The sequence below is a fragment of the Mesocricetus auratus genome, unplaced genomic scaffold (genome assembly GCF_017639785.1).
Source record: "Mesocricetus auratus isolate SY011 unplaced genomic scaffold, BCM_Maur_2.0 Super-Scaffold_100676, whole genome shotgun sequence".
Lineage (NCBI taxonomy): Eukaryota > Metazoa > Chordata > Mammalia > Rodentia > Cricetidae > Mesocricetus > Mesocricetus auratus.
In genome coordinates this window covers 50,155,081-50,180,113 of record NW_024429266.1, presented here as the reverse complement: position 1 = coordinate 50,180,113, position 25,033 = coordinate 50,155,081, and the positions used below count along the sequence as shown (strand labels likewise).

At 36.9% G+C, this 25,033-nt stretch overlaps 1 protein-coding gene across 1 annotated transcript in view; it reads right to left on the bottom strand.

The window, feature by feature from the left end:
- Positions 1–411: 411 nt before the first annotated feature.
- Positions 412–25,033, bottom strand: part of LOC101830867 (complement factor H-related protein 4) — a 45,269-nt gene continuing 20,647 nt past the window's right edge. Inside the window, 5 exon segments of the mRNA XM_040737039.1 lie at positions 412–614; positions 3,069–3,251; positions 4,802–4,978; positions 19,675–19,705; positions 19,707–19,845. Coding sequence (XP_040592973.1) covers positions 412–614; positions 3,069–3,251; positions 4,802–4,978; positions 19,675–19,705; positions 19,707–19,845 — 733 coding nt within the window.

The following is a 25,033-nucleotide window of genomic DNA, read 5'->3' as shown; positions in this document are numbered from 1 at the left end:
GTTTTTGAGTAAGGTGCTAGATATGGGTCTAATGCCATTCTCTTGCATATGGATATCCAATTTCCTCAGTACCATTTGTTGAAGAAGCTTTATATTCACCAGGGTATGTTTTACATATCTAGAAGAAGTATTGGGAAAATGGTGGCTAGAGACAGATAGGGAAGTAATTACATCTATTTCCTTGTCACTGATTTTTGTGTTAAGACATGTCATGTTTTGGGAGCTTTGAATGAACTACTTTTGCCTTTGTGTCAGCAGTCTCTCAGTTGCTAGATTATCATATATTGATACAAATTTATACTTATGAATAAAACTGAGTTGAACAATACTTCAAAAGTAAAATTGAAACTAATGATAACATGCATGCACCTTAACTGAACAAAGGTGTATGACTAAATTCTATTATTGCTTTTAATGTGATTTTGTGCAAGTGGGATAATTTATGTGACCATCAATGCAAATTGTGAGTAACGGTTGAGAGGTTGCCAGATGATACCCATTTTTACACTTAAATTCTTGCATACTTCCTGATTCATAATACCGTTTTTGCTTTTCGGCCCATTTGAAAATTATGTTATGCTTTTCCAAAATTTCTTCTGATACTGTGCATGGACCTAAAAGAAAAAAATATTGTAAAATGTCAATACATAAACCTACAGAGTCCATTTTCAAGTAGAGTGTATTATGTTTAAGACATTACTTGCTAACTTCTTAAAACAGTATTAAAGCCGCACATAAAGTTAAGTAAATAGAAAACATGATCTGATGTAAACATTACACATTTAATGTGATAATTAGATTCAATATCAAGCACTCCCAAAATCAGTAAGTTGTGTTTCAGGAAATTCATCTTTGTTTTCTTTGATTTCGGTATTGGGCAAAGTTATACAATTTGAACTATGACATGTATGATAATCAAATCTGATGTTCAATGATACTACAATAATTAAAAATACTGCAATTATTCTATTGATATCTGTAGATCCTTAATAATAGTATAGCAGAAGCAAGAGGTCTTGAACCAGACCAATGACTCATAGCAATGAACACTTAGAGGTAAAAATGAATGAACTAAAGGATAAACTGTGTGACTCACCAAGCCACACTACAGTTTCCATGATGACATAATTTTCCATTTTTTTGTTGTTTTAGTTTGTTCTTTATTTTAAATTTTGTTTTGTTTGGGGGAGAGGTTTCAAGGGCAGAGGGCAGATGTGAGGGGACAGGGAGGTAAGTGGCATCAGGATGCATGATATGAAATTCATAAAGAATCAATAAAAGTTAACGAATTTTAAAAGTATGATGACTAGGAGGTCTAATCATAATCATTTTCACAATATTCATCATATATTCACAAAGTAGTAACTATGAATGTACCATGAATTTTATTTCAATAGATTTTTAAAATATATCTATCAAATAACCAAACTAGACAAGTAATAACCCTGGCTAAAAAGCAGTTTTCCAAATGTTTCATTGGAGCTTGCGCTTACATCTTATAAGTATACCACACTCTCTTTATTAATTTCACAATTGATGGGAATGTAGACAAATTTCCAATCTTAGGTCCTGAGTAGTAGCAGTGTGCACTTAACATATATGTGAAAGCTGAGTAGTTTGATTTCATTTCCTATGTATACATAACAAAAAAGGGATACAGGGATAATATATGGTAGATCTATTATTAGATGTCAAGCAATCTCCATATTGTTCTCCATAGTAACTAAACAAAATCACATTCATGTCATCAGATTATGAGCTCGTTTCCCTCTACACAATCAATAGCATTTGCTATTTTAATGACTCTTTTTTTGTAATACTATTCTAACTCGATGGTAAGATATCTATCTCATGGTGAATTTGATTGGCAGTGCCATGAGAGCTTTGGTATTAAGCATTATTTTCCTCATTGGCATGTGTATTCATTCTTTTGGTAAGTATCGGTTCATTTCCCTTCAGTTTTTTGTAATCTCACTTGCAAAAATTACTTAATGTCTTTCATGTATCTTTGACATAGGAAACCCTATACTACAAATGTAAATCACTCACAATAAAGAGCAGACAACCATTTTCTCCAATTCTTGAGTTTGTGTATTACATTTACTTATTATCTTCCTTCTGACACTGAAGTACTTGAATGTGATAAACTCCATTGCCAAGAGTTTGCTTTTATGCTTTGTGCTTTGGGATCCCATCCAAAATAAAGTGTCTAAACCTACTTCTGTATTTCATGTTATTTTTCCTTGTAGTTTCCTTTGTTATTACATTTTTTGTTTGAACCACTATGAGTTCATTTTCCAGAATGAGAGACAGGAATCAAATTTTAATCACCTCCATGTGGATCTCAATTTTCCATGTATCATATGTTGAAAATAATATTCTTTTTTCCATTGTATGTTTTTAGAACTCTATCAAGAACAATTAATTATATGTGCATAGATCACTTTCTCAAATATATATTCTCTTTCTGTACTTCACTTTTTATCCAAATGTCATAAAGTTATGGTTGCTGTGCTACTGGTGTATCTTGAAACAATATATTATGATATCTCTCTATTTTTATGTTTCAGTTCTTTTTCATTGTACTTCCATGCAAATTTTAAAATTACTCCTCATACCTGTGTGAAGAATGTTGCCCATATTTTAATGGAGTTTCATAGAGTCTCCTAATTGATCTGGCAAACAAGAATATTTTCACACTAATTCTTCCAACCCAGTAACATGAGATTTCTTCATTTTCTTTTGCTTTGGGAAATTCTTTCATCAATTAACTTAAGCATTCAGAAGTCCTTCAGTAAAACTCATTGCTGGACATTTTTAGATTAATGTGAGTGAGATTGCTTTTATTGTTAATTCTTATAAAAATGGATTTGACATATAGAAAATGACAGATTTTTTTGTATAATGATACCCATTTGTTTCTTAATCAGATTTGTTTTCAGTTCTAATATAGGTGCTTCTTCAGGACATTCACATATGGCAATATATACTTTCAAATAAAATAAGTTGACTTCCATCTTCATGTTTGAATACTGACTTTCCCAGGTTCTATGAAAACAAGTACTCACGCAAACATTTTGGCTTCTGTGACCACTCTCCATTTCTACATGTTATTGTCTTGTTGCCCTGCAGCTGGTACAAGGACTGGCACTGATATTCAACTGATGATGATGGGGCATATACTGATAGAGGGAAGGAGGTGATGTCTCCATTGTCAATAGGTGGTGGAGGCCCACATGCCTTTGTTGAATCTGAGAACACATATTTGATGCTTGAGAGATCAAGTCAAAGTACAAGTACAAGTTATACTTTTCTGCCAGTTCCTAGAAGTAGATGGTACCATGAAAGCTGCTGGGTAGATTGCTAGATCACCTGAGTCACTTGGAAAAGATTTTCTCCAGCCTGTTGAACTGCCTGGAGGTTTTGCAGTATACTCCGTGTCCCAGATTTTTTGAGCTGTCACCAATGTTGGTAGAGAGGGGCCATTTGTGATACCATTTTTTTTGAGTAATTTGTGCTCCTGTAATTCAACTCTCATTTATATTTCTAAAAGTAAATTCAATAAAACTCATGGTTCATCATGTTAGATTTTGGTGGTATCTGTACATTGGTCATTCTGGTCCCCTTATCTGGTGTGAGTAGATCTTTGTGTATTTTCTGCATAGAAAAAGTTTTGTCACACAACAGAATTGTACATATGAATACTTTAATCTTAATTTTCATCTTATTTTCATAGATGCTAGAACCTACTTTAAGGCCATGGCTAACTAAATGTTTTCCTAAAAAACTAATAGCCCTTCCCTTGATTTCTGTTTTAACACTGTATTGTAGAAAGCCCTGATTTCATAATCCTGAACAGTTTATAATCAGAGAGAAATTAATGATCATCAATTGTTTAGTTTCATTTTATTTATTTGGGGCTACAAGTTTCTTCTTTTTTTGTGATAAGTCTTCCTGGACAATCCAAACTTGCCTGTAAGTCAGGACCATCATGTCTTGTCTCCCTAAGTTCTACAATTACAGGTGTGTGCCACCTTGCCAGGTATTGAAATCCTTAATGAATTAAATTTGAGTGGAGCCTTGGGCTGAAAATCAAGTTTCTCAGTCTGCTGCTATCCTTTTAAATTTTCTACTCTGTTATTGTCCTTCATCTTCTTCCCTCACGTTGTTCAAGTTTGCATGACCATGCTTCATACTGCCAATATGAATACTTTAAATAAGAGCTGGTATTTATGATAATAAAACACTTATATTCTAATCAGAGATATATGATACACACAGGTCATATACATGAGCCATTAATATAATATTTTGTTTTTAAAAACATTGATTCATTATGTAGCCCAACATGTTGTCAAACTGAAAACATATTGCTCCAAGGTTCTAAGTGCTGGAATCAAAGTATGTGCCATCACACCTGAAGAATGTACTATTTAAAAAATATATTATCAGGCCAATGAGAAGGATTAGCTACTGCCAGTGCTTGCTTATAAGCCTGGTGACCTGTGTCCAATCCCAATGACTCACATGATGAAAAGAGTGAGATTACTCTCATAGGCATCAGACGTCAGCATGTGCAATGTAGAATACACTCATTCATCAATACCCACATGCATGCAAATATACGGGGTAAATAATGCAATGAAATAATAAAATAAATTCTCTATTTCTCCTTTCAAATAGTTTTTTATCTATTAGTTTATATTAAATCAAGGAAGATTTTAGGAAATTCAATTTTTAAAAGTAAAACATACATCTTTATTTTTGTTTTGTAAAAAGAAAAATTGAGAATAGTACTCACCAAAACATGAAGGAATATCAGACCAGCCATCAAAATTGCATGTTATGGAGTCTTTCGTATGTTTATGTTTGTTTTCATATCCATCATTACATTCATAGTCTAATTTATCATTGAGTTTAAACCATGTGCTGTTATTTTCTGTTCGAGCATTCTCAAACACAGGCCTTTCACAAGAGTCTAATACAAAATAAAATTAAAGATTTCATTTCTAATATGTCAATGGATAATCTGAGTAATACTTTTAACAAGAAAAATGGCTTTATAGGTTAATAAATGCTAATATATTAAATTCTATATAAAACATATAAGAAGACCAGAAAAGGATAATTTTACTGAAACACTTATTAAACTGAAAAATATTTGCATATATAACATTTATTTCCTCATTTAGGATTTCACAAAATTTCATTTTAAAAATAATTTCACAAACTCGATTTTCCATATTTTTATCACATATTGCAAAGAAACAGAGAAGTGCAGATCTATTTTTAAGGAATGTATTATAGCATTTTGGGAACTAAGGTTTCATATTTAGTACTTAATATGAAGCATAGAATTTAGAAAAGTAGATTAGCTGAATTTAAAATTGATACAATCATTGTCTTATATCAAAGGTTTTCTTTTTATCAATAATACAATCCAATGTAGAGTTATTAATTATAATTAAATGTAAATGAATACTACATGGGAATAATATTAATTCTTTTTTCTTTAACTAGTTCCTGTAAAGTACAATGAGTGAAAAAGATTGATACTAAAAATGTAATGAATATTTTAAAGAGTCCTTTCTTTTAAGATATGTTAATAGTTCTTGAAAAAACCCTTTGACTCTCTTTTTCCTATCCTGCAGTTTTTCAGTTCTAAGCCCTAGTAGCAAGAGTTCCAACAGAATGCTGCTGCTTTACTCAAAGGATTGTGGTGCAGGTGTAAGAAAACATATTTGTGGCAACATCTTATCCCCCAATAAAACTTTCTAGCAAAACATTTGCTAATGCTTATCTACCATACAAGTATCAATGGGTAAACTAAATACACAAATCTGTGAGATGACAACCAAGAGCATGGAGAAAGCTGGCTGCATTCAGCATTCATATTGAAAAGGAACATCTTCTCAGTGAGGTAACTGAGGCTCTCTTAATACATTAGAAAAAAGCAGAAATTAAAGTAAAAGTGGTAGGGTTAGGGGAATCATGTCCAGAAGAGAACCAAACAATCAGAAAATTAAAAGAAATTATATATGTAATGCACTGACACATTGCAATATAATATGAACTTTAAACTTTGAAGTATAAAAAGTTCTTAAGGCAATAAATTTTAAACAGATTTATTAGATAAAAAGTAGACATGGCACAGATTACCAATATCAGTAATTATGGTAATTATACTCTTTCACTCTTTTGGTTTTTTTTTTTACACAAATACTATTAATTTAAATCAAACTTTCTAGTAATACATGTGGGCCAGGTTGGTGTGGGGGGGTCACACCTGTAATCCCATTTTTTCTAATTGTTTTATTTTATTTTATTTTATTTTTATTTTATCATTTTTTAAAAATTTTAAATAGCTTGTTTTACATGTCAATCCCAGTTCCCTCTCCCTCCCCTCCTCCCGCACTCACCTTCCTCCCCACCCTCCTATCCTATTGCCAAATCCTTCCACATAAGGGATATCAGAGTCTGTCATTTTACTCTGGGTAGGGGCCAGGCACTCCCCTAAGAGTCCAGGCTGAGAGAGCATCCCTCTTTGTGCTATAGGCACACGAAGACTGTTTGTATATCAGGGATAGACACTGATCCACAGCTCAGGGCCCCATAGGTTGCCCAGGCCTTCTTGCTGACACTCACATTTGGGGGGTCCAGATCAGTCCCATGCTGGCCTCCCCACTGTCAGTCTGGGGTCCAGGAGCTCTCCCTTGTTCAGATCAGCTGTCTTTGCTGCTTTTGCCAGCCCATTCTTTGCCAATTTGCTCATCACTCCTCTCTCTCTGTCACTGGGTTTCTTGGGTTCAGTTCAGTGATTAATTGTGTGTTTGCCTCTGCTTCCATCAGTCACAGGATGAAGGCTCCCAGATGGTTATAGACATCAAGTTCATTATCAAGAATGGGCATTCGAGGTGGTCTCTCCACTATTGCTTAGCTTGCCAATTGGTGTTATCACTTTAGATCACTCGAGGTCGCTCTGGTGCCTGATCTGTATTCGATCCTATGATTCCCTATTCCCCCTATTCCACCCTCACCCCCTCAACTTCCTTTTCCCCCATGACCAACTCTCTTGCTCTTCACCCCCTCTCTTCTTGCCAGGTCCCGCTCCCCACCACCCCTCGCCGTGTTCCCCATCCATTCAGGGGATCTTGTCTCCATCCTCTTCTCTTGGGTACTATGCATATATGCATATCTTTTAGGTTCTTTCCTGTTTCCCAGACTCTCTATCAGTGGAAGTGCAGACTGGCACTGATCCATGTCTAAAATCCATATATGAGTGAGTACATACCATGTTTGTCTTTTTGCGACTAGGTTACCTCACTCAGGATGGTTTCTTCCAGTGCTATCCATTTCTCTGCAAATTTCAAGATTCCATTGTTTTTTTCTGCAGAGTAATACTCCATTGTATAAATGTACCACATTTTCTCTATCCACTCTTCAGTTGAGGGGCATCTAGGTTGCTTCCAGGTTCTGGCTATTACAAATAATGCTGCTATGAACATAGTGGAGCAGATGCCCTTGTTGTATGAACTTGCCTCATTTGGATATATGCCTAAGAGTGGAATTGCTGGGTCTAGTGGTATGTTAATTCCCATTTTCCTGAGGAATCTCCATACTGATTTCCAAAGAGGCTGTATGAGTCGGCACTCCCACCAGCAGTGGAGGAGTGTTCCTCTCTCTCCACATCCTCTCCAGCATAAATTGTCTTCGGTGTTCTTGATTCTAGCCATTCTGACAGGAGTAAGATGGTATCTCAGAGTTGTTTTGATTTGCATTTCCCTGATGGCTAAGGATGTTGAGCACTTTCTTAAGTGTCTCTTGGCCATTTTAGCCTCCTCTACTGAGAATTCTCTATTTAGCTCTGTACCCCACCTTTTAATTGGATCCTTTGGTGTTTTGGGAGACTTGTTTCTTGAGTTCTTTGTAAATTTTGGAGATTAGCCCTCTGTCAGATGTAGGGTTAGTGAATATCTTTTCCCATTCTGTGGCCTGCCTTTTTGTCTTTTTGACTGTGTCCTTTGCCTTACAGAAGCTTTTTAGTTTCAGATGGTCCCATTTGTTAATTGTCAATCTCAGTGCCTGTGCCACTGGTGTTATGTTTAGGAAGTGGTCTCCTGTACCAACTCGTTGAAGAGTATCTCCCACTTTCACTTGTAAAAGTTTCAGTGTGGCTGGATTTATGTTGAGATCTTTGATCCATTTGGACTTAAGTTCTGTACAAGGCGATAAACATGGATCTATCTGCAGTCTTCTGCATACCAGTACCCAGTTATGCCAGCACCATTTGTTGAAGATGCTTTCTTTTTTCCATTGTACATTTTTAGCTTCTTTGTCAAAAATCAAGTGTTCATAGGTGTGTGGGTTAAAATTAGAGCTTTCAATTGGGTTCCATTGGTCTACCTGCCTATTTTTGTGCCAATACCAAGCTGTTTTCAGGACTATAGCTCTATAATAGAGCTTGAAGTCAGGTATGGTGATGCCTCCTGAAGTTCCTTTATTGTATAGGGATGTTTTAGCTATCCTGGGCCTTTTGTTTTTCCATATAAAGTTGATTAATGTTCTTTCCAGGTCCTTGAAGAATTGTGATGGAATTGTGATAGGGATTGCATTGAATCTGTAGACTGATTTTGGCAAGATTGCCATTTTTATTATGTTGATCCTACCAATCCAAGAGCATGGGAGATCTTTTCATTTTCTGGTATCTTCTTTGATTTCTTTCTTTAAAGACACAAAGTTCTTGATATACAGGTCTTTCACTTCCTTGGTTAACATTATCCCCAGATATTTGATGCTGTTTTTGGCTATTGTAAAGGGTGATGTTTCTCTGATTTCTTTCTCAGTCACTTCATCATCTGTATATAATAGAGCCACTGATTTTTTTGAGTTTACCTTGTATCCTGCCACATTGCTGAAGGTGTTTATCAGCTCTAGGAGTAATCTTGCAGAGTTTTTTCGGTCACTTATGTAAACTATCATATCATCTGCAAATAGTGAAAGTTTGACTTCTTCTTTTCCTATTTGTATCCCCTTTATCTCCTTTTGTTGTCTTATTGCTGTAGCTAGAACTTCAAGTACAATATTGAAGAGATATGGAGAGAGTGGACAGACTTGTCTTGTTCCTGATTTTAGAGGAATTGCTTTGAGTTTCTCTCCATTTAGTTTGATGTTAGCTGTTGGTTTACTGTATATTGCTTTTATTATATTCAGGTACATTCCTGTTATCCCTGATCTCTCTAGGACCTTTATCATGAAGGGGTGCTGGATTTTGTCAAAGGCTTTTTCAGCATCTAGTGAGATGATCATGTGGTTTTTCTTTCGCAGATTGTTAATATGGTGGATTACATTGATAGATTTTCTAATGTTGAACCATCCTTGCATTCCTGGGATGAAGCCTACTTGATCATGGTGGATGATTTTTCTGATGTGTTCTTGAATCTGGTTTGCGAGTATTTTATTGAGTATTTTTGCATCAATGTTCATGAGGGAAATTGGTCTATAGTTCTCTTTCTTAGTTGTGTCTTTGTGTGGCTTGGGTATCAAGGTAATTGTAGCCTCGTAGAAAGAGTTTGGCAGTAAGCCTCCTGCTTCTATTGTGTGGAATACTTTGAGGAGTATTGGAATTAGCTCTTCTTTGAATTTCTGGTAGAATTCTGCACTGAAGCCATCTGGGCCTGGGCTTTTTTTATTTGGGAGACTTTTGATGACTGCTTCTATTTCATCAGGGGTTATAGGTCTGTTTAGATTGTTTATCTGTTCTTGATTGAGTTTTGGCAAGTGATATCTATCCAGGAAATTGTCCATTTCCTTTATATTTTCAAATTTTGTGGAGTACAGATTTTCAAAGTATGCCCTGATGATTCTCTGGATTTCCTCAGAGTCGGTTGTTATGTCCCCTTTTTCATCCCTGATTTTGTTAATTAGCATGCTCTCCCCCTGTCTTTTGGTTAGTTTGGACAGAGGTTTATCTATTTTGTTGATTTTCTCAAAGAACCAACTCTTTGTTTCATTGATTCTTCTCAGTGTTTTTCTGGTTTCTACTTGATTGATTTCAGCCCTCAATTTGATTATTTCCTGGCTTCTGCTCCTCCTGGGGGAGTTTGCTTCTTTTTGTTCTAGAACATTCAGCTGTGCTATTAATTCTCTAGTATGACTGTTCTCGAGTTTTTTCATGTGGGCACTCAGTGATATAAACTTTCCTCTCAGCACTGCTTTCAAAGTGTCCCATAAGTTTGTGTATGTTGTGTCTTCATTCTCATTGAAATCAAGGAAGTCTTTAATTTCTTTTTTTATTTGTTCCTTTACCCAGGGATGGTGCAATTGTGCATTGTTCAATCTCCATGAGTTTGTAGGGTTTCTGCGATTTGTGTTATTGTTGAATTCTAATGTTAATGCATGGTGGTCTGATAAGATGCAGGGGGTTATTCCAATTTTTTTGTATCTGTGGAGATTTGCTATGTTTCCTATTATATGGTCAATTTTAGAGAAGGATCAATGTGGTGCCGAGAAGAAGCTATATCCCTTTGTATTTGGGTGGAATGTTCTATAGATGTCTGTTAAACCCAGTTGGGTCATAACTTCTATTAGTTCTTTTGTTTCTTTGTTAAGTTTCTGTCTGGAGGTCCTGTCTAGTGGTGAGAGCGGAGTGTTGAATTCTCCTTTGATGAATATGAAGTGTCCTTCTTCATCTCTTTTGATTGATTTTAATTTGAAGTCTAGTTTGTTAGATATTAGGATTGCTACACCCGCTTGTTTCTTGGGACCGCTTGATTGGAAGATTTTTTCCCAACCCTTTACTCTGAGATAACGTCTGTCTTTGATGTTGAGATGTGTTTCTTGTATGCAGCAGATGGAAGGGTTCTGTCTTCGTATCCATTCTGCTAGTCTGTGTCTTTTTATAGGCAAGTTAAGGCCGTTGACATTGAGGGATATTAATGACCATTGATTGGTGATCCTTGCTTGTGCTTGATTTATTGTTAGTGAAGTTATTTTGTGTAGTTTCTCCTCCCTTTTTCTTTTCGTGTTTTGTAAAGTGTCATTATATATTGCCTGTGTCTTTGTGAATGTAGTTATCTTCCTTGGCTCTAGGTTTTCCTTCTAGCATTTTCTGTAGAGCTGGATTCATGGATATGTATTGTTTAAATCTGGCTTTGTCATGGAATATTTTGTTTTCTCCCCCTATGGTAATTGAGAGCTTTGCTGGATATAGTAATCTGGGCTGGCATCCTTGTTCCCTTAGCGTTTGTAGGACATCTGTCCAGGATCTTCTGGCATTCATCGTTTCCACTGAGAAATCAGGTGTAATTCGGATAGGTCTGCCTTTGTATGTTACTTGGCCTTTTTCTTTAGCTGCTCTTAATATTTTCTCTTTACTCTGTAGGTTTGATGTTTTGATTATTATATTGCGAGGTGACTTCTTTTTCTGGTCGAGCCTATTTGGTGTTCTGTAAGATTCTTGTACTTTCATAGGCATATCTTTCTTTAGGTTAGGGAAGTTTTCTTCTATGATTTTGTTGAATATGTTTTCTGTACCTTTAAGTTGAATTTCTTCACCTTCTTCTATACCTATTATTCTCAGGTTTGGCTTCTTCACGGTGTCCCATATTTCCTGGATATTTTGTGTTAAGGATTTGTTGGTTTTGAGATTTTCTTTGGTTGACGACTCTATATCCTCTAATGAGTCTTCAACACCTGAGATTCTCTCTTCTATCTCTTGTATTCTATTGGTGATACTTGCATCTGTAGTTCATGATCGTTTACCCAGCTTTTCTATTTCCAGCATCCCTTCATTCTGTGTTTTCTTTATCATTTCTATTTCAGCTTTCAATCCTTCAACTGTTTGAGTTGTTTCCTTCATTTTTTTGGTTGTTCTTTCTTGGTGCCCTTTAGATTCTTTGAGAAATTTGTTTATTTCTTGAATTTTCCCCCATTTCATGGATTTTTTTGTTTGTTTTTTCTTCTATTTCTTTAAGGGATTTCCTCGTTTCTTCTTTGAGGGTCTCCATCATCTTCATGAAATAATTTTTAAGGTCTGTCTCCTCTTCTTCGTCTATGTAGTGCTTTTCGGGTCTTGCTGGTGTTGGATCCCTGGATTCTGGTGGGGTCATGTTGGTGTTTCTATTGCTGAGTGATCTCTTATTCTGTCTTCTTCCCATCTCTTCTTTCAGTGGGTGCTGGTGGGGTCTTGCATCTCCACTGGTCTCCTTCCTTCCTGCAGCTGAAGCTTGGGATGCTGACACGGAGTTTGGGTCCTGGTAGGGCTGATGTCTTTCCTGAAGCTAGTTTCACTGGGGTTGGGGTCTTGGAATTGTTGACTTCTTTGCTGTGTGGGCAGGTCTCCTGAAGCTGTACTCGCTGGGGTTGGGGTCTTGGAAGGGCTGATGTCTTTCCTGAAGCTGGACTCACTGGGGTTGGGGTCTTGGAAGGGCTGATGTCTTTCCTGAAGCTGGACTCACTGGGGTTGGGGTCTTGGAAGGGCTGATGTCTTTCCTGAAGCTGGACTCGCTGGGGTTGGGGTCTTGGAGGGGCCGATGTCTTTCCTGTGTGGGCGGGTCTTCTGGATGCCGGGAATGGCCCCAAAATCAAGCGGGATGGGGGAAGGGCGGGCGGTCCTTGCCAGAGACCCAATCTCACCTGCCTCTTTTGGTTATTTTAAAAGAACAATTGGGGAATATTTTGGTCACTCATATCTATTAATTTGATAAGTTGGTAACTAATGGAGTTAGTAAAAGCCATAGACTCTACCATTCACTCAAGAAAAATAGATAAGCTGAATAGAGTAGCTATAGTACAAAAAACATGAATTAGCTAAACATTTACTGATAACACACAGGATATTTGAGCTGCATACAACAGAACAGATCTATAGGAAACAAAACATGTATGTAAAGTCAAAGATATAATTATAATCATGAATAAGAAAATTAAATTATACTATATTGTCTGCAAATTGATCTCAGAATAGCAAACTCATTCTAAAAGTCACATGGTTAGAGGCCAAAATAGTAAGAAAATACTTCAAAATGCTCAAGGATATAGTATTTCAAACCTAACTTAAAGATTATATTTTGTCTTGATTAACAGAAATATCACAATTCTCAAATAGGCTTGTACAACCTATACATTATTTATCATTTAATTATTTTAAATATAATTGTTTAATAAGAAAGGAAGAGTTGTCCAATATTACAAGATATTAAGTCTTCCATAGTCATTAAAGAATCCTGTGATGATAATCTGGATGGTCGTGGCACATGCCTTTGATCCCAGCACTTGGGAGTCAGAGGCAGAGGCAGGTGGATCTCTGTGAGTTTGAGGCCAGCCTGGTTTACAAAGATACACAAAATAAGGCTATCTTGAAAAAAACAAAAAGAAAAAAAATGAAAGAAAGAAAACAAAAGAAAAGTGATGGTAATGAATGTAGAAAAACACAGAGCAATGGGAAAGGACAAGACTAAAAAAAAGACACAAATAGGACCAGGATAAAATAAAAAGCTTAAAATTATTTCTCTCATTCATAAAACCTAACCTAATATTGATCAACATCTAAATGTAAAATATGAAAATTTAGAAGAATATTTGTTTTAGGATTAGGTAATGACATTTTAATTGAAACACACAAACAAGCGATCAATAAGGCAGGACATACCACCCTGAAAAACAGGTATGCAGCCAACACACAGAACTCTCTACTTACTTGCATTTAATTTCTACAGACCCAGTCCACCATGATTCTCTCTCCCCACAGTCATGTCCAAGTCTATAACTTGGGCAGACATCCTCTGCTCAAGTGCAGACCATGCCAGCAAAAAGAACAGGTAGGCTGTTCCTAGGTTCCCACAGACACAATCCTCCACCATCTCTCCTTCTCCACCCTTGTTGTTTCATCCATGTTTCCAATTCAGGTGGATCCTCTGCTCAAATGTAGGTCACACTGATGAGAAGAACAGGTAGGTGAGCTTGACCAAAGGCCATGCCAGAGCTCCAGGTAAGCCAAATCCTCCAGGATGGCCTTTGGTCTCCTCAACTCCAACACTCCACATTGTCATGTCCTAGCCCCCAAACTAGGTGGAGAACCCCTGCTCAACCATAGGCCACACACACTAGAAGAGTAGACAGGAACCTGAAATCAGGCTTTTGTTTCCAGTCCAACAAACATAAATTCAGAAATCAATACCTAGATCTATAATTACCCCAAATTGAGAACTATAGTTGCTAGCTCAAAAACAGCATGGGGTGTTTATAGCTGCTATATGTATATAGCTACTATAGTAAGTCCTGGATATTCCAATACAGCTCAAACACAAGGTAAAGACTTTAAAACCAACGTAATGAAGATGAGAGAATTCTTTAAAGAGGAAGTGAATGAATCTCTTAAAGAAAGTAAAGAAAAGACAAACAAGACATTGGAGAAAATGATTACATCCCTTAAAGAAAGCCAGGAAAAAAACCAAACACACATTTGAAGGAAACAGATAAAATTGCTCAGGACCTGAAAATGGAAAAAAAAGCATTAAAGAAAAATCTATGCAAATTCTGGAAATTGAAATCTACGGAAGTAAATAGGAATAACCAAGCAAGCTTAACCAATAGAAAGCAAGAATGGAAGAGAAAAATCTCAGGTCTTCAAGATACAATAGAAGAAACAGTTTACATTGGACAAAGAAAATGATAAATTTAAAAAAATTTCTGACAAAATATCCAGAAAATGTGGGACACTATGGAAAGACCAAACCTAGGAACAGCAGATATAGAATAAGGAAAAAAAATCTCATCTCAAAGGCTCAGAAGATTTCTTTTTCTTTTTCTTTTAAAATTAGAAACAATTGGATTACATGTCAGTCCAAGTTGCCTCTCCCTCGTCTCCTCCCCTGTCCCCCATTAACCCCCTATCTCATCCCCTTTCTGCTCCCCAGGGAGAGTGTGTCATTCCATGCGGGAACTTCAAATTCTGTCATATCATTGGGAGAAGGGACTAGACCCTCCCCGATGTGTCTAGGTTAAGAGAGTATCTCTCTATGTAGAATGGGTTCCCAAAGTCAATTAGTATAATAGGGATATATACTGAACCACTACCAGAGGACCCATAGATTGCCCAGGCCTCCTAACTGACACCCATGTTCAGGGGTCAGGGTGTGTCCTATGCTGGATTTTCAGCTATCAGTCCATGAGCTCCCCCTTGTTCAGGTCAGCTGTTTCTGTGGGTTTCTCCAGCCTGGTCTTGACCTCTTTGCTTTTAACTCCTCCCTCTCTGCAACTGGATTCCAGGAATTCAGCTCAGTGTTTGGCTGTAGGTGTCTGCTTCTGCTTCCATCAGCTACTGGATGAAGGGTCTAAGGTAGTTTTCAATCTCATTATAGGGGAAGAACATTTATGGTAGCCTCTCCATTATTGCTTAGATTCTTATTTGGGGTCATTCTTGTAGATCTTTGGACATTTCCCTAGTGTCAGATTTGTCTTTAAATGTATAATGGCTCCCTATATTATGGTGTGTTTTTTCCTGCTCTCCTTTATCCTTCCCTTAATCAATCTTCCTGCTCTCTCATATTCTCCTCTCTCCTCCTCTTCTCATCTTCTCTTTCTCCTAACTCCCCCTTCCTTCCCCCAATCTCTCAATTAGTTTAGGAGATCTTGTCCTTTTCCCCTTCTCTGGGGGACCATTTATGTCTCTCTTAGGGACCTCCTTGTTTCCTAGCTTCTCTGGCAGTATGGTTTGTAGGCTGGGAATCCTTTCAAAGATTTATTTTTTATTTAGTATGTATAGGGAGTTCTGTCTGCATGTAACCCTGAAGACCAGAAGAAGGTACCAGACATCATTACAGGTAATTGTAGGCCAATATGTGATTTCTGGGACCTCTTGAAGATCATCTTAACCAGTTAGTGGTTAGTATTCTTAACCACTGAACTATCTCTCCAGGCTCTTCCTCATCCCCAAGAAAATATTTAACAAAAATCATAGAAGAAAAATTTCTAACATAAAGGAATAGATACCTATAAAGTTACAAGAAGCATATAGAACACCAAGTTGATTGGATCATAGAAGAAACAAATGGTGCTGTCACAACTGGATGCTGACATGTAGAAGATCTCAGATAGATGCATATGTATTACCATGAACAAAACTTAAGTCCAGATGGATCAAAGACCGCAACATAATTTCAGCCACACTGAACCTCTTAGAAGAGAAAGTGGGAAGTACCCTAGAACGAATGGTACAGAAGACCACTTCCTGAAATTAACACCTGTAGCACAGCCACTGAGAGTGACAGTTAATAAATAGGACCTCCTGAAACCGAGAAGCTTCTGTAAGGCAAAGGACATAGTCAACAAGACAAAAAGGCAGCTCACAAATGGAAAAAGATATTTCCTAGCTGCATATTTGACAGAGGGCTGATCTCAAGATGCTAGTCGAAACAACAAGTATTCAACTAGAAAGTGAGGTACAGAACTAACCAGAGAATTCTCAATATAGGAATGTAAAATGGTTGAAAGAAATTGTTCAGCATCCTTAGCCATCAGGGAAATACAAATCATAACAACTCTGAGACACCATCTTACTCCTGTCAGATTAGCTAAAATCAAAAAGCCAATGACAGTTTATGCTGGAGAGAATGTGGACAAAGGGGAATGCTTCTCCATTGCTTTTGGGAGTGCAAACTTGTACAGCCACTTTGGAAATCAGTATGGCTGTTTCTGTGGATAATGGGAACCAGTCTAACTCAAGATCCAGCAATTCCAAAACTCTTAGGCATATACACAAAGGATGCACATTCATACAACAACTATGTTCATAGCAGCATTATTTGTAATAACCAGAACCTGGAAGCAACCTAGATGCCCCTTAAACAAAGAGTAAATATACATAATTTGGGACCTTTACACAATGGAGTACTACTTAGTGGAAAAAATGGACTCTTGAAATTTGCAGGCAAATGGATGGAACTAGAAGAAACCTTCCTAACTAATTCAGTCACAGAAAGACAAACATGGTATGTACTCACTCATATGTGGATATTAGACATAGAGTGAAGGATTACCAGCCTACAGTTCAAACCTCCAGAGAAGCTAGGAAACAAGGAGGACCAGAAGAGAGACACTCAGTCCTGCAGTGGAGGGGAAAGGGACCTGAGGCCCTGAACAAATTGGGAGCATGGGGAATGGGAGACAAGTAGGAGATAGAGGAGGGGATATTAGGAGGGAGAGGAGAACATGGCAGGTCAGGAAGACAGAGAAGGGAGATGAATAGAGGAGAGCAAGAAAAGAGATACCTCAATAGAGGGAGCTACTATAGGTTTAAAGAGAAATCTGGTACTAGGGAATTGTACAGAGATCAATAAGAATAACCCCAACTAAACTCTAAGCAATAGTAGAGAGGCTGCCTTAAATTCTCTTCCCCTATAATGAGAATGATGAATACCTTAATTGCCATCCTAGAACCTTCATCCTGTAGCTGATGGAAGCAGAAGCAGAGTTCTATAATTACGCACTGAGCCAAACTCCTGGAATCCAGTTTTAGAGAAGGAGAAGTAAAGAGCAATAGGTTCAAGACCATGCTGGGAAAACACACAGGAACAGTTGACCTGAGCAAGTGGGACTCATGGACTGCAGTCTGACAGCTGGAGAACCAGCATAGCACCAAACCAGATCCCTTGAACGTGGGTGTCATCTAGGAGCTCTGGGAAGTCTATCGGTCCTCTTGCTGTGGGACTAGGATGTATCCCTTGTGCACAAACAGATTTCAAGAGCTCATTTCCCATGGAGGGATACTCTCTTAGCCTAGATACACAGGGGAGGACCTAGGTTCTGCCCCAAATGACTCGACAGAATTTGATGATCCTTCATGGAAGGACTCAGCCTCCTTGGGGAGTGGATGGGATGACTAGGGGGTTGGTGGGGGGACATGGGAGGATGGGAGGATGAGGGAACTGGGACTGATATTCAGAATAAGATTGTTTGTAATTTAAATAAAATTTATTAAAAAAAGAATGGGTAAAGTTCTTCACCAACCCCACATCAGACACAGACCTCATTTCAAAAATATACAAAGAATTCAAGACCAAATAATCCAATTAAATTGTAGGGTATGAAACTAAACAGAGAATTCTCATTAGCTGAATCTAAAATGGCTGAAAGACACTTAAAGTACTCAACATCCTTAGCCATTAGAGAAATGCAAATCAGAACTTCTCTGAGATACCATCTTTAACTTGTCAGCATGGCTAAAATCAAAAACACCAATGAAAATGTATGTTGGAGAGGATATGAAGAAAGGGGAACACTCCTCCATTGCTGGTGGGAGTAAAAACTTGGGAGCATTGTGGAAGGTGAGAGGAGAAAGAGAGCGGGAGAAGAGGAGGGGAGAGGAGGCCATGGTGGAGCAGGAAGTTTGAGTCTGGGGGAAGAATAGAGAGCAGGATGAGAGATTCCATAATACAGGGAGTCACTATAAGTTTGAGGAGTGATCTGGTACAAGTGGGATTTCCAGAGATCTACAAGGATGACACCAACTGACAATAAAAGCAATAGTGAAGAGGCTACTTAAATGCCCTTCCCTGGTAATGAGATTGACTACTACCTTATATGTCATTCTAGATCCTTCTTCCAGACTGATGGAATGAGAGGCAGACACCCACAGCTAATGTGATCTGATTTCCTGGAATCCAGTTGCAGAGAGGGAGGAGTGATGAGCAAAGGGGTCAAGACCAGGCTGGTGAAACCCACAGAAACATCTGACCTGAACAAGGGGTAGCTCATGGACCCCAGACTGATAGCTGAAAGGCCAGCATGGGACTGATCCAGACCCCCTAAAAGTGGGTGTCAGTGAGGAGGTCTCAGCAATCTATGTGGCCTCTGGTAGTACATCAGTATTTATCCCTGGCAAACAAATGGAGTTTGGGAGCCCATTCCACATGGAGGGATGCTCTCTCAGCCTGGACACATGGGGGAGAGCCTAGGCCCTGCCCTGGATGATATGACAGACTTTGGAGATCCCCCAAGGAGGGCCTCACCCTCCCTGGGGAGTGAATTTACAATTGGGTAGGGGGATAGAGGGGCTGGTAGGGGGCAGGGGAGGAGGGGAAGGGAGGGAACTGGGATTGACATGTGAATCAAGCTTGTTTCTAATTTAAATAAAATATTAAAAAACCAAAACCTTTATTAATTGTAGGTCATATATCAAGGAAAAATTCAAAACTCCAAATTTGCTTCCACATGGAAACTGTTCTTTCTTTCCAATATCAAGATATTTGGAAAGATTTTCCAAGAGGGAGACATTCCAAAATTGATTTTAACTGACAGTGTCAAATACATATTAAAAAGGTTACCATATATTCTGTGATTTAAAACATGAAACATAACTTCACTAAAATTTTATCAGTGCATATTGGAACAAAGTCTTGGATACACAAGGCAAAAGATCTTTAAAATGTCAGCTGTCAAAGAATCCTTCACTAGATTTAAAATTGTATGCTGTTCTAAATCATTGAAAATGGAAATGAACTGATAATCTGCAATATTGTAGTGAGTCCAAAAGGAAAACTGAATAGTCATGTGAATTTTTTCTCCTGAAGATTGAAACTCATCTTTCAAATGAAATATCAACCACCTAAAAAGGAGAATAAAGCTAAACTCTTATACATCACCAGTATATTGGCAGCAACATAATGAAGTACTCACTAATGCATGAGTATTGAAAGAACCATCCATTTTTGGAGGCAGGTAATTGTTCCTGATGTTTCTCCATTCAATGTTAAATATCACTGTTTGTACCTATACTTTGTTTTTCTATTTAGATAAAATTTAAGAGCATATTCAGAAAGACACTCATTTTCAATTTTTGTGTCTAACCTAAACATGTCTCTAAAAAGAAAGGGAGTAAAAAAATGAGTGCATTCACAATAGCTTAAGGATTTGCAATATAAAAAGTTATTAAAAATGACCATTAGTCATTATACATGAAGATCTGGAATAATTAAAATCATTCACCATGATCCTTTAGAAAGCTCCTGGAAGAACAAACATGTTGGATTATAAAAAAAAGAACTCTCAATATCAGCCTAATAAAGTGTCAAAGGGAACCAAATGATAAATCAAACTCAGTCTTCCTTTTCTAGAGGTTTTCAATGCTAAGCCCTGGTAGAAAGAGTTCCAACAGAAGGTTGGTGCTTTACTCAAAGAATTGTGGTGTAGGTGTAAGAAAATATATTTTTGGCAACAACTTATCTCTCAATAAAACTTTCCAGAAAAATATTTGCTAATGCTTATCTACCATACAAGTATCAATGGGTACACCAAATACACAGATCTGTGGGATGACAATCAAGAGCATGGAGGAAGCTGGCTGCATTTAGCATTCACATTGAAAAGGAACATAGCACTACATGAGTTAACTGAGGCTTTTTAATGTACTAGAAGAAATCAGAAATGAAAGTAAAAGTGAGTAAATGGAGTGAGGGGGATCAGGTTCAGAAGAAGAGAAATAACCAAGCAGAAAATTAAAAGAAATTATATATGTAATTCACTGACACATTCCTTTATAAAATGAATTTTAAATTTTGATAGTATAAAAAGTTCTTAAATTAATAAATTTTAAACATACTTATTACATAAAAAGTAGAAATTGCACAGATTACCAATACCAGCAATTATTTCAATTATATTATTTTACTATTTTACCTATTTTAAAAGAACAATTGGGAAATATTTTGGGCACTCATGTCAATTAATTTGACAAGTTGACAACCAATAGGGTTAGTAAAAGCAATAAACTCTACCACTCAAGAAAAATAGATAAGATGAATATAGTTACTTCAGTATAAAAAACATGAATTAGCTAAACACCTATTGAGAATACATAGGATATTTGATCTGCATACAGCAGAACAAAGGAATAGGAAACAAAGTATAAAAGTAAATACAAAGATATATCATACTCATGAATAAGAAAGTTAATATATACTATATTAATTGTCTCCAAATTTATCTCAGAATAGCAAACTCATTCTAAAAGTCACATTGCCATAGACCAAAATAGTAAGAAAATTCTTCAAAATGATTAAGGGTATACAGATTTCAAACCTAATTAAAAGATTATATATTGTCATGATTAATTGAAATATTGCAAGTCTCAAACAATAGATTTCTACAATCAATACTTGTTTATCTTTTAAATATTTTAAATATAATTGTTTAAAGAAAGGAAGTGGTTTTTCAATATTACAAAATTTTAAGTCTGCCATAGCGATTAAAGAAACCTATGGTTATAATGCTGGCACACACCTTTGATCCCAGCATTTGGGATGCAGAAGCAGGTGAATCTCTGTGACTTTGAGGACAGCAGGATTTACAAAGCTACACAGAGAAACCCTCTCTTGAAAAAAACAACAACAACAACAACAAAAGAAAAGAAAGTTGGGATGATGGTGAATTTAGAAACACACAGAACAGTTGAAAACAGCAGGAAGCCAATAAACAGACACAAATAGGACCAGGATATATTTATGAAGAATCAGTAGCAATTTCCTAGTGGATGCCTGTCTTTTATCAAATAGGACATCAACAGTTAGACATTAAGTGCAAAATAAGAAGATTTAACTTCTTTCTCACACACATACAAAAATAACCCATCTAATTGTAAAATATGTACTTCTAGAAGAACGTATGCTTTATGCTTAGGCAATGGCATTTTAATTGACACACACAAACAAATGACAATGATGCAGGACATACCAACTTGAAAAACAGGTATGCAACTCACACACAGACTCTTTCATTTCTTGGGTTCATTTACCACAGACCCAATCTACCACCATCCTTCCCCTCTCCATCCCCCACCCTGAGCTGTCATGTCCAAGTCCCTAACTGGAGCAGAATTCTCCTGTTCAAGCGCAGACCATGCCAGCAAGAAGAACAGGTAGGCTGTTCCTAGGTTCCCACAGACACAATCCTCAATCATCCCACCACCTCTACCCAAGTTGCTGCATCCCTATTTCCAACTCAGGTGACCCCCCTGCTCAAATGCAGGCCACACTGATGAGAAGAACAAGTAGTTGAGCATGACCAAATGCCATGCCAGGACTCTAGGTAAGGCAAGTCCTGCAGCATGGCTTTTGGTCTCCCCACCACCAACACTATCCTCAATCCCCTCTCCTCTCTGAATTGTCATGTCCCAGCTCCCAAACCATGTGGAGAACCACAGGCCACATAGAACAGAAGACAAGACAGGAAACTGAAATCAAGCTTTGCTTCCCATTGACAAACACAAACTCAGAAATCAACACCTAGACCTATAATTACCCAAAGTGAAATCTATAGATGCTAGCTTAAGAACACAATCAGTAACATTCAGGGCAGAACATCACCACCATCGTCTACCTATCCTGCTACAGAGGGACCTGAATATTCTAATACAGCTAAAGTACAAGGAAAAGATCTTAAAACCAACTTTATGAAGATGATAGAGTTCTCTAAAGAGGAAGTGAATGAATCCCATAAAGAAAGTAAAAAAAGGACAAACAAGAAATTGGAGAAAATAAATAAATCCTTTAAAGAAAGCCAAGGAAGAAACCAAACAAACAGTTGAAGGAAACAAAAAAATATTGCTCAAGACCTGACAATAGAAAGAAAGCACTAAAGAATAGACTGAGGGAATTCTGGAAATAGAAAATCTAGGGAAGCAAACAGGAACAACCAAGCAGGCTTCACCAATAGAATACAAGAATGGAAGAGAAAAATCTCAGTGTTGAAGATACAATAGAAGAAAGAGATATATTGGTCAAAGAAAATGTTAATTGTAAAAAGTTTCTGCCACAAAACATCCAGAAAATCTGGGACACCATGGAAATACCAAACCGAGGAACAACAGGAATAGAATAAGGAAAAAAATCCACCTCAAAGGCCAAGAAAATATTTTTAAAAAGATTTATTTATTATGTATATTGTTCTGTCTGCAAGTATCCCTGAAGGCCAGAAGAGGGAACCAGATCTCATTACAGATGATTGTGGACCATCATGTGATTGTTGGGAATTGACCTCGGGACGTCTGGAAGACCAGGTAGTGTTCTTAACCAGTGAGCCATGTCTCCAGCCTCTTCCCCACCCTGGAAATTATTTTAACACAAATCATAGAAGAAAAAAATTCTAACACAAAGAAAAAGATACCTGTAAAGGTACATATAGAATACCAAGTAGTTTGGACAAGAGAAGAAAATCCCCTCACCACATAAAAATCAAAACACTAAGCATATAGAACAAAGAAAGAACAGTAAAAATATGCAAGGGAAAAAGAGCAAGTAACAAACAAAAACAGACCTATTAGAAATAAGCCTGACTTCTCAGTGGAGACTTTAAAAGCCAGAAGGGCCTGGACAGATAACTAGTAGACTCTTAAGTGACAATGGAAGCAAGCCCAGATTTCTATATACAGGAAAACTTTCAATAACATATAAGGTGAAAACACAATATTCTATGATAAAGTCTCATTTAAACAATACCTATTTAACAACCAAACCCTACAATAGGTAAAGAAAAAGATTAACCACATCCATGGAAACACAAGAAATAATCTCATACCACCAAAACCAAAAGAAGGGAAGTACACACGCACACACACACACACACACACACACACACACACACACACACACACACACACACACACAGCATCCCAAACACCGTGAACAACAAAATAACAAGAATTTACAAACATTGGTCATTGATAACTCTAAATATCAGTGGGATCATTTGCCTAATACAAAGATCCTTCCTTTTGCTGCATACGAGAAACACACCTTGGATATTATGTTAGAGAAAAGGTTTGGAAAAAGATTGTCTAATTAAATGAACCTAAGAAGTAAGCTTTCATGGACATTCTCATGTCTAATAAAGTAGATTTCAACCCAAAATTTATCAAAAGACACACTGAAGAACACTTCTTAGTCAAATGAAAAATCCATCAAGGCATTTCAGTTCTTTTTATCTGTGCCAAAAACACAAAGGCATCCACATTTGTAAAGGAAGCATTACTAAAGCTTAAAATACATATTGATCCTATACATTGATAGTAGTAAACTTCAATACCACACTCTAACCAACGGACAGGCTATCTAAACATAAACTAAACAGAGAAATACTGGAGTTAACACACATTATTGCCTGAAGAGATATTCTTAGAACATTTCACCCAGATAGAAAAAAAATACCCTTTTCTAAGCACTTCACCAAACTATCCCTGAAATTAACTAGGTACTTCTTCACAAAGCAAGTCTCAAGAGATACAAACAAATTGAAATAACTATGTGCAGTCCTCTCAGACCAATAATTAAAGCTGGATATCAGCAATAGAAACAGCAGAAAGCTTGCAAACTCATGGAAACTGGAGAAGTCTCGACTGACTGATAACTGAGTCAAGACAGAAATTAAAGATTTTCTAGAATTCAATGAAAATGAATATACAACACAACTAAACATATGGACACAAGGAAAATAGAGAAACTGGAAAGTTCATAGCACTAAGACCCACATTAAAAAACTAGAGAGATCTCATATTAGCAATTAACAGCACACTTGAAAGGAAAAAGAAGCAAGCTCACTCAGCGGGGAGTAGATAGCAGGAAATAATCAAACTCAGGGCTGAAATCAATAAAATAGAAGCAAAGAGAACCATACAGAGATTCAATGAAACAAAGTTGGTTCTTTGAAAAAAATCACAAGATAGACAAATACTTCTCCATTCCAACTAGGTGAGAGACAGAATAACCAAATTATCAAAATAAAAAAGGGATATAACAACAGACACCGAAGAAATCCAAAGAATCCTTAGGTCACACATTAAAAAAACTATTCTCTATAACATTGCAAAACATAAAAGAAAACAATTTTATTGACAGATACCACTTATGAAAGGTAAATCAAGATCAGATAAGCAATTTAAATAGGCCTATTACCCCTAGTGAAATAGGAAACAACAAAATTATCATAATTTAAAAAATCCCAGGGTCAGAGAGTTTTATTGCATTATGAAACTAGACTTTCTTTC